Source organism: Tachysurus vachellii, chromosome 3, assembly GCF_030014155.1.
Source record: "Tachysurus vachellii isolate PV-2020 chromosome 3, HZAU_Pvac_v1, whole genome shotgun sequence".
NCBI lineage: Eukaryota > Metazoa > Chordata > Actinopteri > Siluriformes > Bagridae > Tachysurus > Tachysurus vachellii.
The window spans coordinates 7,753,862-7,766,361 of NC_083462.1; the positions used below are offsets into that span (position 1 = coordinate 7,753,862).

At 38.6% G+C, this 12,500-nt stretch overlaps 1 protein-coding gene across 2 annotated transcripts in view; it reads right to left on the reverse strand.

Moving 5' to 3' along the window:
- Positions 1-690: 690 nt before the first annotated feature.
- The window catches only part of ube2ql1 (ubiquitin-conjugating enzyme E2Q family-like 1), a 14,289-nt gene continuing 2,479 nt past the window's right edge, over positions 691-12,500 (reverse strand). For both annotated transcript variants that reach the window (XM_060865631.1, XM_060865629.1), the window contains exon 3: positions 691-4,567. In XM_060865631.1, the coding sequence (XP_060721614.1) occupies positions 4,436-4,567 (132 nt within the window). In that variant the 3' untranslated portion in view covers positions 691-4,435. The remainder of the gene's footprint in view (positions 4,568-12,500) is intronic.

Here is a 12,500-nt window from a genome sequence, read left to right on the forward strand (position 1 = left end):
GCAGTATAGTTCGCTAACGAGCTAATTAGCGTTAGCCTGCAAGTTGAATGCATTCGTTGACGATGAGGAAATGTGACGTTAGTTCAATGCTAACAAGGTAGCTACAGCATCAGCAGCTAGCGGTTATCTTATTTTTCTTTATTACATAATCCTTACTTTTCCAAAAAAGAAAAAAAAAAGAAAAGACAAAGAAATAGGAGAAAATAAGACTAATTTCTTAAAAAAATAAATAAATAAAAGATTTCCTCTCGTATTGAAAACTAGATAAGCTCAGTGATGTACCATGCTAGCTACCTAGGCTAGTTAGCCTCTTAGCTACAGGACTAGACCGAGTGGTTGTAATTAAAGTCATGGTTTACCATATCGTATATTTTAACAGATAATAGGAATGTGAACTGCACTGAAAAATGATCTTATTAGCAGAGCTACATAGCTAGTTGCCCATGAAGCGCTAGCATACGTTGTTATTTTAGCCGACTAAATTTAACCAAGTAAGCGAACTATCACCGCAGTCTTACACACACAGACAAACAGCTACAAGACACAGCTGCATGTTCATGTTAAGCGACCATATGTCACGAACACTGCACAGTATTTAATTTGTTGTAGACCCGATTAGCAACACAACAGTGCTGTATACTGACCGGTGCTGAGTGACAGAGTGAAGGAGAACAACACAAACAACACAAGTACAAACAGAGATGCAGGTTTCAATAAGCCTACAGCATTTATTGCACATTCCTGTTTGGTTTTGCTTCCATCGTGTCCTGTGATGTTGCTTGTGCAGTCTTGAAGATATCATTCGTCCCTCAGTTTATTATTTCTCGCTAGAGCCTGAGATCACTAAACAGAATCAGGCGCTTACTTCGAGTCAGGTACATAACAATCTGATTTTTTTTTTTTTTTTGCTCCCATCAACTTTTTTTTTTTTTTTTTTTTTTTTTTTGGATCAGTGACAATACCTGCAACATGCTTCCAAATCGTCATTTTGGCAAACCACAAATAAATTAAAACACAAAACATTCATATAACACAATCTGACATTTTAGACATTAATGAAAACAACAAAAAATAATAATAATAATAAACAGACAACAGGAAAAAAACTTTTTTTTTTTTTTTCCATAATTTTCTGACCTTTTCTCTAAAAAATGGCTAGCTAACAATCACAGACCACATGCAGATATAATACAACAGAGTCATCTCACTTGTTTGGACATTTAACTCGGTTAGTGTCTGCAATCTACCAGTCTAGGCTATATCACAAAAGTATGCTCTTTAAGTCAGCAAACATCCACGTTTGAGATATCGCGATAATTAATTTGTTGTTTATAGTATCTCCTCTCGCTAAATCCGTAAGGAATACACACACGAGCACTTTTTCAAAAGGACTGTCCAAACAGAGACAGGAGAAGACCAAGAGCGTTGTTAAGGAGATCTTGTTTTGTACCAGATGGAAAACGCTGGAATAAGTCATGACACAAGGAGCGTAATGAGGCTTTTAATCCCTGCTGTGATGCACACATCATCAAGTAAAATCCACAAATCCACAAAGGCTTGTGGCAACTGAGATTTGATTATAATAACTCAATTAAAGGCAATTAGAACGTATGTTTGCCTTTAAGCACGTGTTGTACGTCCCTTTTTTATGTTAAACGAATGATGCTGAAAAAAAGAGTTTTGAGAACGTCTTGAATTGGTAAATACGCGTTTCGTCTCATGTGTAAAGATCAACACAGGCGATCTTTTTAAATCTTTCTCAAACCTGCTCTAAACACTACTATCTGCCATTGAATCCTCGAGCTTTGCCATCACATGAAAAAACACGCCTGGGCTCGGAACATGCCTTGACATGATGGACCTGAACTGAAGCTTTTCGAGAGCCTTTGTGCACCCTGGGAACCTTTTCGGTGTCACACGCCGAACCTGCATCATCCTGCTTAAAAGGGCATCGTCAAACTCAGAGTGCTTAGAATTTAGTCACCGCCTTCCTTTTTTTTTTTTTTTTGCCAAATGTCATGTTAATTAGCAGCTTCCCTTATGACATTTAATGTCTTCTGAGGCACCGGAGGCTATAATCAGGGGTTCTGCTGCGAATTCATATAAACCGGGAAGTGCGAGGTGTAGAGATGCTTCCACTCTCGATTCTTCATGAAAGATGTTATAAAGGAAAACTCCACCCTCAAACGTGTTAAATATGTTTATAATGAAATGTCTTCATTGAGTGTGATCCTGTAAGAAGATGCTGTTATAATCTGAAGGAACTATGTCCATAATCTCAGATATAAGATATAAGGTTTCGCTGTGAAAAGCTTCGTTTTTTAACGGCCTTCCTCAGTCAAAAGATAATGAATTGAAAAATCCAAGATGTTAGCAGAGCTATCCAACACCTCGACTAGTTAGCGATCTACAAGAAGCGCGATTAGCGTGGAAGCTGATCAGTTTGAGCAGAGTGTATAAATGAGGAGGTGAGAGCACTAGACAGACCATCACTCTCTTTCAGGTAGAAATGAAGTAAGGATTAATATCTGCACTGGACTAAAGCTTGTACCTCAGAGTTTCTGACCCTCTGATCCTCAAAATTCCTACCCGGAACGCCGGGAAGGTGTCTTAAACGGTGACGGAGCAAAGTAGCACTTCTTAACTTGATGAGTAATGACTTATGCAGTATATACACAAGTATTTAACACTATCTCAGGTCACTGTTTTGAGAAGGTAATTAGACATCACTTGAAAATCTAATGCATGGAGATCATAAATGATACAATTCTGAGTTTCCACTTTCGGCGCAGCGCAATTCCAAATGTCAGCAAGTAGCTGAATAGCATTGTGGGTAATGAAGGAAATCGTTAAGCAAACTGAAAATAGACCAACATGTCCATGAAAGATGTTCAGCTTAAACAAAACACTGATTCCATTCCAAATGGAATCCTGGTTTTCCGCATTAATTCGGCAATAATTCTAAATATTAAAACATAAGGGTGGAGTTTTCCTTTAAATCATGTACTTACATGTGATTATTAAAGACGCCCCGTCTCATTGCGTTTAGGATTAACACTGATATTTGGAGAAGCAGTCATTAAATACCAATACACATGGCTGAACAAACAGCTCGTCCTTTTCAGTCCATTTTAATTAGCCTTTTATTATCAGTCTGCAGTTATAAGAAGAAAAAAAAGTCAATGCAGACTGAGCATTTTTAAGTGATTGGTGCTGAGGCCTGAGTCATTAGACATTTCACTGCCTGTGCACTGAGAAATGAAGGAGGTCATTCGGACAGTAACTTGGGCATGTCTCACTGTACGTATGACCACAGACATGTACATTCATTCTCTGTCTGTATTTTTCCACCTCACAGAGAAAAATCAGACGCTAACCAGATTCCCGCTTCTCTGAGGTCGGTAAACGTATCCCGAAAGGCTCACGCAACGTTTCTGAAATCCTGTTGCGTTGCGTACACACCACACGTACACGCTCATGCTCTGAGACTCTGACATTCAGTTCTGCCATCTGGTATTAACATTATCAAAGCTCAATGCTTCTGGTCTTCTCCAAGAAAAAAAAGTAATAATACTAATGATAATAATGATTAGCAAGAATGGTTCACTACCACTCTTTAATCTTTACAGTACCTCTGCATAAGCAATGAGTGTTTTTTTAATCATCTCCACGAGAAATCAATCACCAGCTATGCAACACAGTGATGTCTAAATTTAGCCACACGCATAGAGAGAGAGAGAGAGAGAGAGAGAGAGAGAGAGAACATGAAAGAGAGAAAGAGCATGAGAGAGAGAGAGAGCACAGCTCCACATAAGTTACAATCAATCTTCATGTTGTATTGAAACTGTGAAAGGTAGCACAGTCGAAGAAGAACAGACAAAACTGAACCTCAAATGTACTGCACCCATCTGCCTTGCTATTAAGTATCGTTACAATGCGTGTAAATGAAAAAAAGTCTGATGGCGTCCAGTGCAATGTGTCTTCATCTCAAAAACTGTAAAGAGAAAACAAGTAGCAGAAGCAGCAGCAGCAGAAAAAGAAGAAGAAGAAGAAGAGAGATGGAGGAGAAAGGGACTGACATGAACACACTGATAAACACAGAGAGGTATCGAGTGAGCAAGAGGTACAGAGTCAGCGTGAGGGTTGGGGTCTGTCCCAGTTACTTTCCCCAGGGTTTCGTTCACTTCCTTTTTAGCCAAACATTTTAGTAGTATCCATCCATCATTTAGAAATGTGATGTCACGGCGAGCGAGTGGTCCATGGCACCGTAGTGTGGAATGGCAGACGACCGAATGAAGAGTCATCGACATACAGTGTGAGATGATACCTCATTTATTTCTTTCTTTTTTTTTAAGCAAAAGAATGTTTGGAGGTGAGAAACTGGAGAAAGCTGCGTGGAGAGGGGAAAGGGGATGACGTGGAGACAGCAGACGCCTCAGCCGTCAGAAACCGGAGGAGAAACCCAGCCGTACTTCTCGTGGGTCTTCACGAGGCTCTTGAACGTGGCTTCGGCTTCTTTGCGACTGAAGGCTTTCTTGGATTTTCCCGCTTTCCTGCAGATCCGACCCTAGGGATTAAAAAAACAACAACAATAAACCACTTACAAGCTGGTTACAAACCACAGGTATAATAATGAAACTGGACAGGAACAGAAATGGGAGTTATTTTACAGAACATCTTTGCTGGAACGGTGAGTTTGAGGTGTGAATTAGAGAAGGAAATTCCGAGCTATTTTTAATTCCGAGCTATTAATGCTAAATGTTCATTCTATTACAAGTTAAATACAAAAGAAACATTGCTGTACCCACCACCCATCATACAACAGTTATCAGCAGGGGAGGGTGAAGCTGACATGTGCTTCCTTTAAGACACATGAATTTAACCCCTTCTGCAGTCACAGGCCAACGTAACACACTCGGAGGAAAGCGCCATCCATCCACTTCCACAAACACATCAGATGTCCAGGATTATTCATTGTTGCTCTGAGTGACCATGGAGGTATACAGTATATCGTCCCTTCCTGCCACAGAAATTTCATTTGTGCTCTTTTGGCTCTTTGCCACACCGAAGGATTTGAATGTGATCTCCTATTGCCCGGACGATCACTTTTCTGTTGTGCCACTTCAGAGCCAGAAACTGACTTCTCTATTGTCACACGAGAAGATGTAGAACACAACAACAACAAAACAAAACAAAAACACATCCAAGCTGAAACACACAGTTGTCTTCATCTCCTGGACTTCAAATTTGCCCAGGTAGGGAGGAGATGGATCAGGTCTGACTCCACCTCATAGGACAGAAAAACTGTCATAATACTTGCCATTTATCTCATACACAATATTCCATTTACAGTATGTACAATATATACAGAATATTTGCTCACAAGTTGCTCGTAAAATAGTAATGTGTGATGATACCTTCCTAAAGTAATATTGTAGTAATAATAATAATAATAATAATAATAATAATAATAATAATAATAATAATAATAAACTTTATTATAAATTAATTTGGGTGATTAATTATTATTATTATTATTATTATTATTATTAATTAACTAATTAATGTATTTATTTTTTACAAAATGTTAAGGATTCTTTTTTAACCTCAAATTAGCTGCTTTCAGGGTTTGTAGTTGTACACCACAGCACTGTTGAACTCTCTAATCTGATTGGTCAAAAGATGTTGAATCATTTATTTATTTATTTATTTATTTATTTATTCTCATTCTATTGATATTTATACTCATTCTAATACCTCACTGTTTCCATAGTAACCTAGCTAGCATACTAACCTAACTATGATCTTTGATTGTACAATAGACGCTAAACATAAGTGTATTAAAAAAAAAGCTTATATAATCGTTGATATGGTTCATTTTTAAGTCATAGCTTAATCTCCTGTAGGTAATAACAGGAACAAATTTATTTCTCAGCCATTACAAACATTACAAGTAACAAGAAACAGACACAAAAGTATGCAGTTGTGGTATAAGAGGAATAAAACATATCCAGACACCTGTAGATGTTCCTATAACAGCGTCTTCAGAGTCTTTCAAACGAGTACAGTTTATTCTGATTTCATTTATTTGAGTATTAATATTATATCGTCACGTCGCCCAATCCTACAGCTCTCCTCTCTGTTTAGACAAGCTGTCCAAACAGATCGTGTGTGGCAAAGTATCCGCAAATGTTGCAACGGAGATTGGCTACCTATTAAACAGAGCAGCACCGTCATGGAGAACAGCTAATGATCCTAAGTAAACTAATCTGCAGCCACTGGCCCCTTTTAACACCTGACTTGAATGAGCGCTGAAGCAAAACACCGCTCTCAGCTTACAGCTGCTACACTCGCTGCCCCTTACGGCTGCTTTAAATGCCTGTTTCACGTCTCCTCTTTCCATTTCCCTCCCTGAGTGCCATCAGATTCACGAAGCTAGCAAGGAGAAGCGGGATATTCCTCGGGAATGCCTTTGAGGACCTTGGAGAAGGCGAGGGGAAGCAAATAGTATGCAGAGGTCATTGTGTTCATCTGGAGAGTTTTGAGTAGAAAGCAATGACGTAGTTCTAAAGCGCTAGCGTATCGCGTTAATCTGAGCCTGATGTAATAGAGACAAAGTGGTGTAAGAGCAAAGCCAGTGGAAAATGTGACCCTGTTCCAGATCATTTATTAAGAAAAGGTAACATAATGATTTCACTTGGCACTGATTAGAGAGTTGTATGTTAATGTATGCGCCTTCTGGTGTGTAAAATATTTAAGACACGCCGCTGCTCTGACCCACATTGTGTAGACGTATGGAGAATTTTAGATAAGGTGTACAAGCATTTTGGACTGTTTTAGAGCTGGTACAGTTTCAATATCTGTTATTGATATGTTTGAGTTTTAGCAAAAAAATACTGGACAGGAAATCTACTTTCGTGACAAATCTAGCCTAAAACGTTGCTGAATTGCTTGTAATGAAACATAATATACAGCAACATAAAGTAACACAATAGCACAGAGTTACCATGACAACAGTGAATAGCTAATAGGGGTCTAAATATCACACTTCCACATCATACAAGATAACAGATTCAGGGTCATCTTAAGGTAATGATACGATATTAACGATAACGCTGAATCCTCTATGATACAATCATTGACCGTCACTGCAAATCACCTGACATTTTATACCACACATAGCAATCACATGTGAGAGATGCGACGTTGTGATGTAGACAAGACTGCACCTGAAACTCAAAGTTTGTGTAGTGTAAAGAAAGAATTGTATCACACTTCTCTTTCATTTAAATATCCATTGAACATCATTTTCTCAATACAGGACATGTTCCTATAATAAACACATTTCTTTCGACCAGCCTGTGATGTCATCACCATGTGCCCTGATCAACAGCAAACAAACACTCTTAATAGTTTGCGTTCACAGCTAGCTTTAAATATTCCCTTCAGAAAAAGAAGATAAAGCATTGGACAGAATATTGAAGCTGAATATTAAAGCTGATTTACTGTTAATTTAAATAAAAGTTTGACTTTATGTTTGTTGGGATTTCCAGCGCTGAATTTTCATTAGCTAGCTAGCTAGCTATGCATACAAACTTAGATTATGTTATTTAGCTTTAGGTTTCTCAACTTGTAACCTCACTGCAGAGCTGCACAACTTTGTGTCTGAACTAGACTAAGTGTTTATCAACTCGGATGTCATTACGCTGAATGTTGATCCAAGAACCGTGTTCTACTTGATAAGGCAATTTTATGGCAGAAACGTTATCAACAGTCTTATCAATCAAGCAGAGGTATGTGAAGTATACACCATGCAGACTGAATTCATCTGATAAATAGACTTGATTTATCAGACACACACACAAACACACATTCGTGTGACATGGCAGCGATGAGATGCACAAAGCCTGGGGTTGGCTCTGTGCCAGTGCTAATGCAGGAGGCTACATCGCTATTTCTGTAAGCTGTTTATGCGCAACGACCCAGACGTCTCGTACAGAACAGTCGTGGTTCCACTGCTGAGGTTTGTCTACGAGTTGAATAGACTGTTCAACCGAATGGATTCAGTCTAAAGTTCCTTGCTCAGTATTCCAGACAATGCAGATAATCGACCGAATCTGAATGCCACACGTCTCCGTTTGATGCTAACTGATCTGTTTACGTCTGTAAATAAGACGATTTGAAGTGGTTATATTTTGACTAGCGCCACATACCGTGAACAAATCTGTTTTGAACTTCAAGAGGAGAATAAATTATATACTTCCCGGTCTTGTAATCTTTAAACATATTATTTTCCTCAGTCAGGAGAAAGTTATTATTTTATGACTCAAATTGGACCTTCCACATATTTATGTTTGACTGTTAACACTAGCAGCACGTGTTAGCGAGGCTCCTGCCTGTATTAACACACTTATTTCCAGTTTTAAAGTGAGCAGTTAAAAAGTCACGCAACAATTTTTTTTTTTTTTCATTTTAATTGCTCTTCTTTATCATTTTGTTTGCAACCATAATGATTAAGCAATAATATTAAAACATAAACATGTGTTTATTTGGTAATCTTATAAACGCACACAATGTCTGCTTAACGCATACTTAGTAATAATGTGGGGATGTGGTAGCCTAGTGGTTAAGGTGTTGGCGTATTGATCAGAAGGTTGTGAGTTTGAATCCCAGGTCCACCAAGGCTCCACTGCTGGGCCCTTGAGGTAGGCCCTTAACCCTCAATTAGTTAGTTGTATAAATTTAAATAAAAAAAAAAAAATGTAAGTCACTCTGGATAAGGGTGTCTGCTAAATGCCAGCAATGTAAATATAATATAACCTGGCAGAAGATGTATATATATATATATATATATATATATATATATATATATACATATATATATAAAAAGCTAGCATCATTTTTCTTTATAAACAACTAGGTATGTGATACATGGCATAAGCAGCACTGTGTAAAAAATTAATAGCATTTTGTATTAAGCAGAAGTCTGTAGGATTGTATTAATTGATGTTCCTGGTTTATGAGCTAATAGACTGAAATGTGTGTGTGTGTCAATGTGGCAGTGTGTGATGCCTGACTCTCAGGGTCGTACCCATGCCAGCTCTGATATAAGAGACGGAAATAGCTCACTCTCGCTACAGGCTCTCGGAGTGTAATGGCCCAGAAGTAACTCAGCGCACTCACTTGAGAGAAGACGATCTCGATTCGCCTCACAAAAGCCTGTGATTTTTGGATTAAAGGGGTCTAACTAAACCCTAATTAAGCTACACTGCACTCCATCTTGCCAAGGAAGTGGAGAGAGTGGATAGTGGAACCTGATCTGTCCACTGCTCATGTCCTGCAGCACCACCGGTGTCGGTTCAGCGGTAGTTCAGTTTGTATCGAGCGCCTCAGAGTGAACCCAAATGGGTAATCCTCTGAATGAAGATCAGTCGATGCGTACAGTTGCATTGTGGGAAGCTTCAGTTGTTATATAACCTACATGGAGGGATTTCAGTAATGCCACAGCGCTGCTGATATCTGATTGGTCAGAATTCAGCTCTTAGTGTACAGTAGTTTCGGCCTCAAGGTTAACACATTAACGTTATTGTTTCGATAATAACAGCTGAAACGGGGATTTTGTCTGGATGTGGACACACCACAGAACCTAAGCCTGATAACAAACAGTGTGAAATATGTGTCGTTATTCAAGGAAGTTAAAGTATAATCTTTAACATAGTGATGTTCTGTAAGGAAGTTTTCAATGTCAGAGCTTTTTAACAGTTTTCCACCATGGGAATGTCTTCAGGATGAGTTTGTGCTTTCCGGGTTCTTGGTTCAAGACAGAAAAACAGACAGGCTGGTGACTGAACGAAGTTTATAGCTACTATAACCTAAACGATAACAGGAACTGACTTCTCTCATGGACGTTAAACAACGTTAAGCCTCAGTTATACTTGATGCATGACTTTCCATTGTGGCATTTGTCACACACTTGACCTGCTTAGATTGAACACACCAATAGGATTAAAAGGGACGTCCACTGGATGGCAAAACTCCCGTTTATCTGGTTTCCAAGTAACATAAAGCAATTTCAAAATCAAACACAGCGGAAAAAATTCTCCCATCATCGTAATTGTTGTCATGAGCTGAGTCTCAAATCAAGAATGTGAGTATTTTGAGTACTTAATAAAGGTCTAGAATAATACACAGGTATGTGAACTGAGACACAATGCTATTTTTTTTTGGACTGGACACAGTGTGAGAATGTGTACAAGCTGCCATCCAAATGACCACAAGATAAGAGTGGCAGTCAATTCAGTTCAATTCATTAGTGAAATCACTGACAACTTCGTATTCGGATCATCGTCCACTTTTGACCTGAGACCTTCAGGTCAGAAAACCACCATCAGGAATCAGGACCAAGAAAAACACACAGCAGACCGTTCTAATGGAGAAGATTTGCAAAACAGCGTAGAAATAAAACAGTATTTTTGTCTCCAGCCAAAATCCTAAGCAATCATTTTTCAAGTTCCATCTAAGCTAAGTGCAGGAAATACACAGTGGAAATCAAAGCAACAGTGCTGTCTTTCAAGTGAACATAAGACCAAGGACGACTTTCTGCTCCGGAATTCTATTGCTGTGTTTCTTTGAACATCAAAGAAGCTCGTTTGTGCAGCACAGAAATGAAATTGACTATTAAAGCTTCAGCCTTTACAGCAACAAATCAGACTCATCAAAATGTGTCCCGAAGCATTAAAGCCACAGAGGACTCGAGCCAAATAATCATATTTAATAATCATGCTCGGCTACCGCAGCGCCGTCCGTGATTCGTTTAGAATAATAAAGCAACAGATTCTAGAAACAGTTAAAGCCTAGAAATACAGGATATGCTCTATTCTAGACACCGTTGTATAATTACTGTAAATAATGTCTGCACAAGAAGGTCATTTAAAAAAGAAAGAAATAAAGCCTATTATTATCCTTTATCAGTGATAAAAATGCAGTACCATATCTCTGCTTTAGCTCCTCCGGGACACTGTTGTGTCAGCACTGCCTTCATTGGTAATTGCCCTTGAATACTTCAGGCAATGAAGGCGAAAGGCCATGGGCAATAAATTTGGCATGCTAAAGCATTTTTAGACACCTTGAAAGAAAGACATCTGCGAGGTTAGTCAGCGTCTTTCCCCTGCTGCAGTGTCTTTCCATGTACCTTCCGAGGTGCCAGTCACGTGCTTTACAAACGTCAGTGAAGAGCAAATCCTCCATCGACAGCCCAAGCTGTAATATTAAAGCTGCAGTGTGTAAGATACCGAGGCCTTTCTGGTAGAAATGCTTTTGCAAGCAATGTCTGGAAGGACAAAACCGCATCAGTTGTGTTATGCATGCTTGAGGTGATTTTTGCTAATACATATTCATGGAATATTTCAGACAAAGCATATTTTTGTATTTTCTTAGTCTAAAAAACTTCTAATCAATCCTGACTGCTCTGACCTATTATATTTAGGCTTTACACACACACACACACACACACACACACACACACACACATATATATATATATATATATATATATATATATATATGTGTGTGTGTGTGTGTGTGTGCGTATATGTGTGTAAGGAAATAGGGAATAATATAAAATGTATCAGCATTAATAGTTTTATTCTTTCCTTTGCGGTTTATTGCCTACCTGCTGGGACTAAAGGAGACTTTTGTGACTCATACAGCATCAACAATACATAGCATGTCTATCAAGGTCATTCAGGTCACTCAGCACTGGACCGAAGCGATTTAATCATGACGATGTTTCATCACTCATTTGGAAAAGCTGGACAAAAAAATTTTAAATGCCTAAACCCGTGACTGTGCAATATGGATTCTCTTTGTGCTCTTAAGTAAGACAGATGGCGTAAATAATCTCTAAACCCATAAAACATGGAGCTTTAACCTTCTAGGAACAATAGATGCTATACCTTGTCTCTCTGGTGGTACCATCAAGGGCACTTCTTTTTGAAATGTTCAAGAAATCCTTTTAGAGTAACAGTTTAAAAGCTCCTGCTCCTTAATGTACAATTATGTAGCTTCAATTATTTTTACAGACGTGTCCTTGATGTTGCCATGGTGCTGCCTGGTGCCTTTATTTCTTTTAAATTCGAATGCACACCTACATTTCTTTCGGTCACACCTGTACAAAATACCCCCCTAAAGCAGATGGCAGAAACAATGCAATGTGCTCTGTATCCGGATAAAACCAAAGCACACTCTGTCCTCCTCTTAGAAACAGATGGCATAAACAATATAATTCTGTCTTTACTCCCATGAATGCAAAGCAGTGCATCATGTGACAGAGGAAGAAAAAAAAAACACAACAATATGATCTACACTCATGAACCTGGGACATCAGATTATTGTTGCCATAGTCTTTGTCAGGTGATTGAGTGACGTTTTGGACCCATCATTTTGAACACTCATTAAAGCTCTTCAGCTCACATGCTCTAATATACTATAGCAGGTTTACA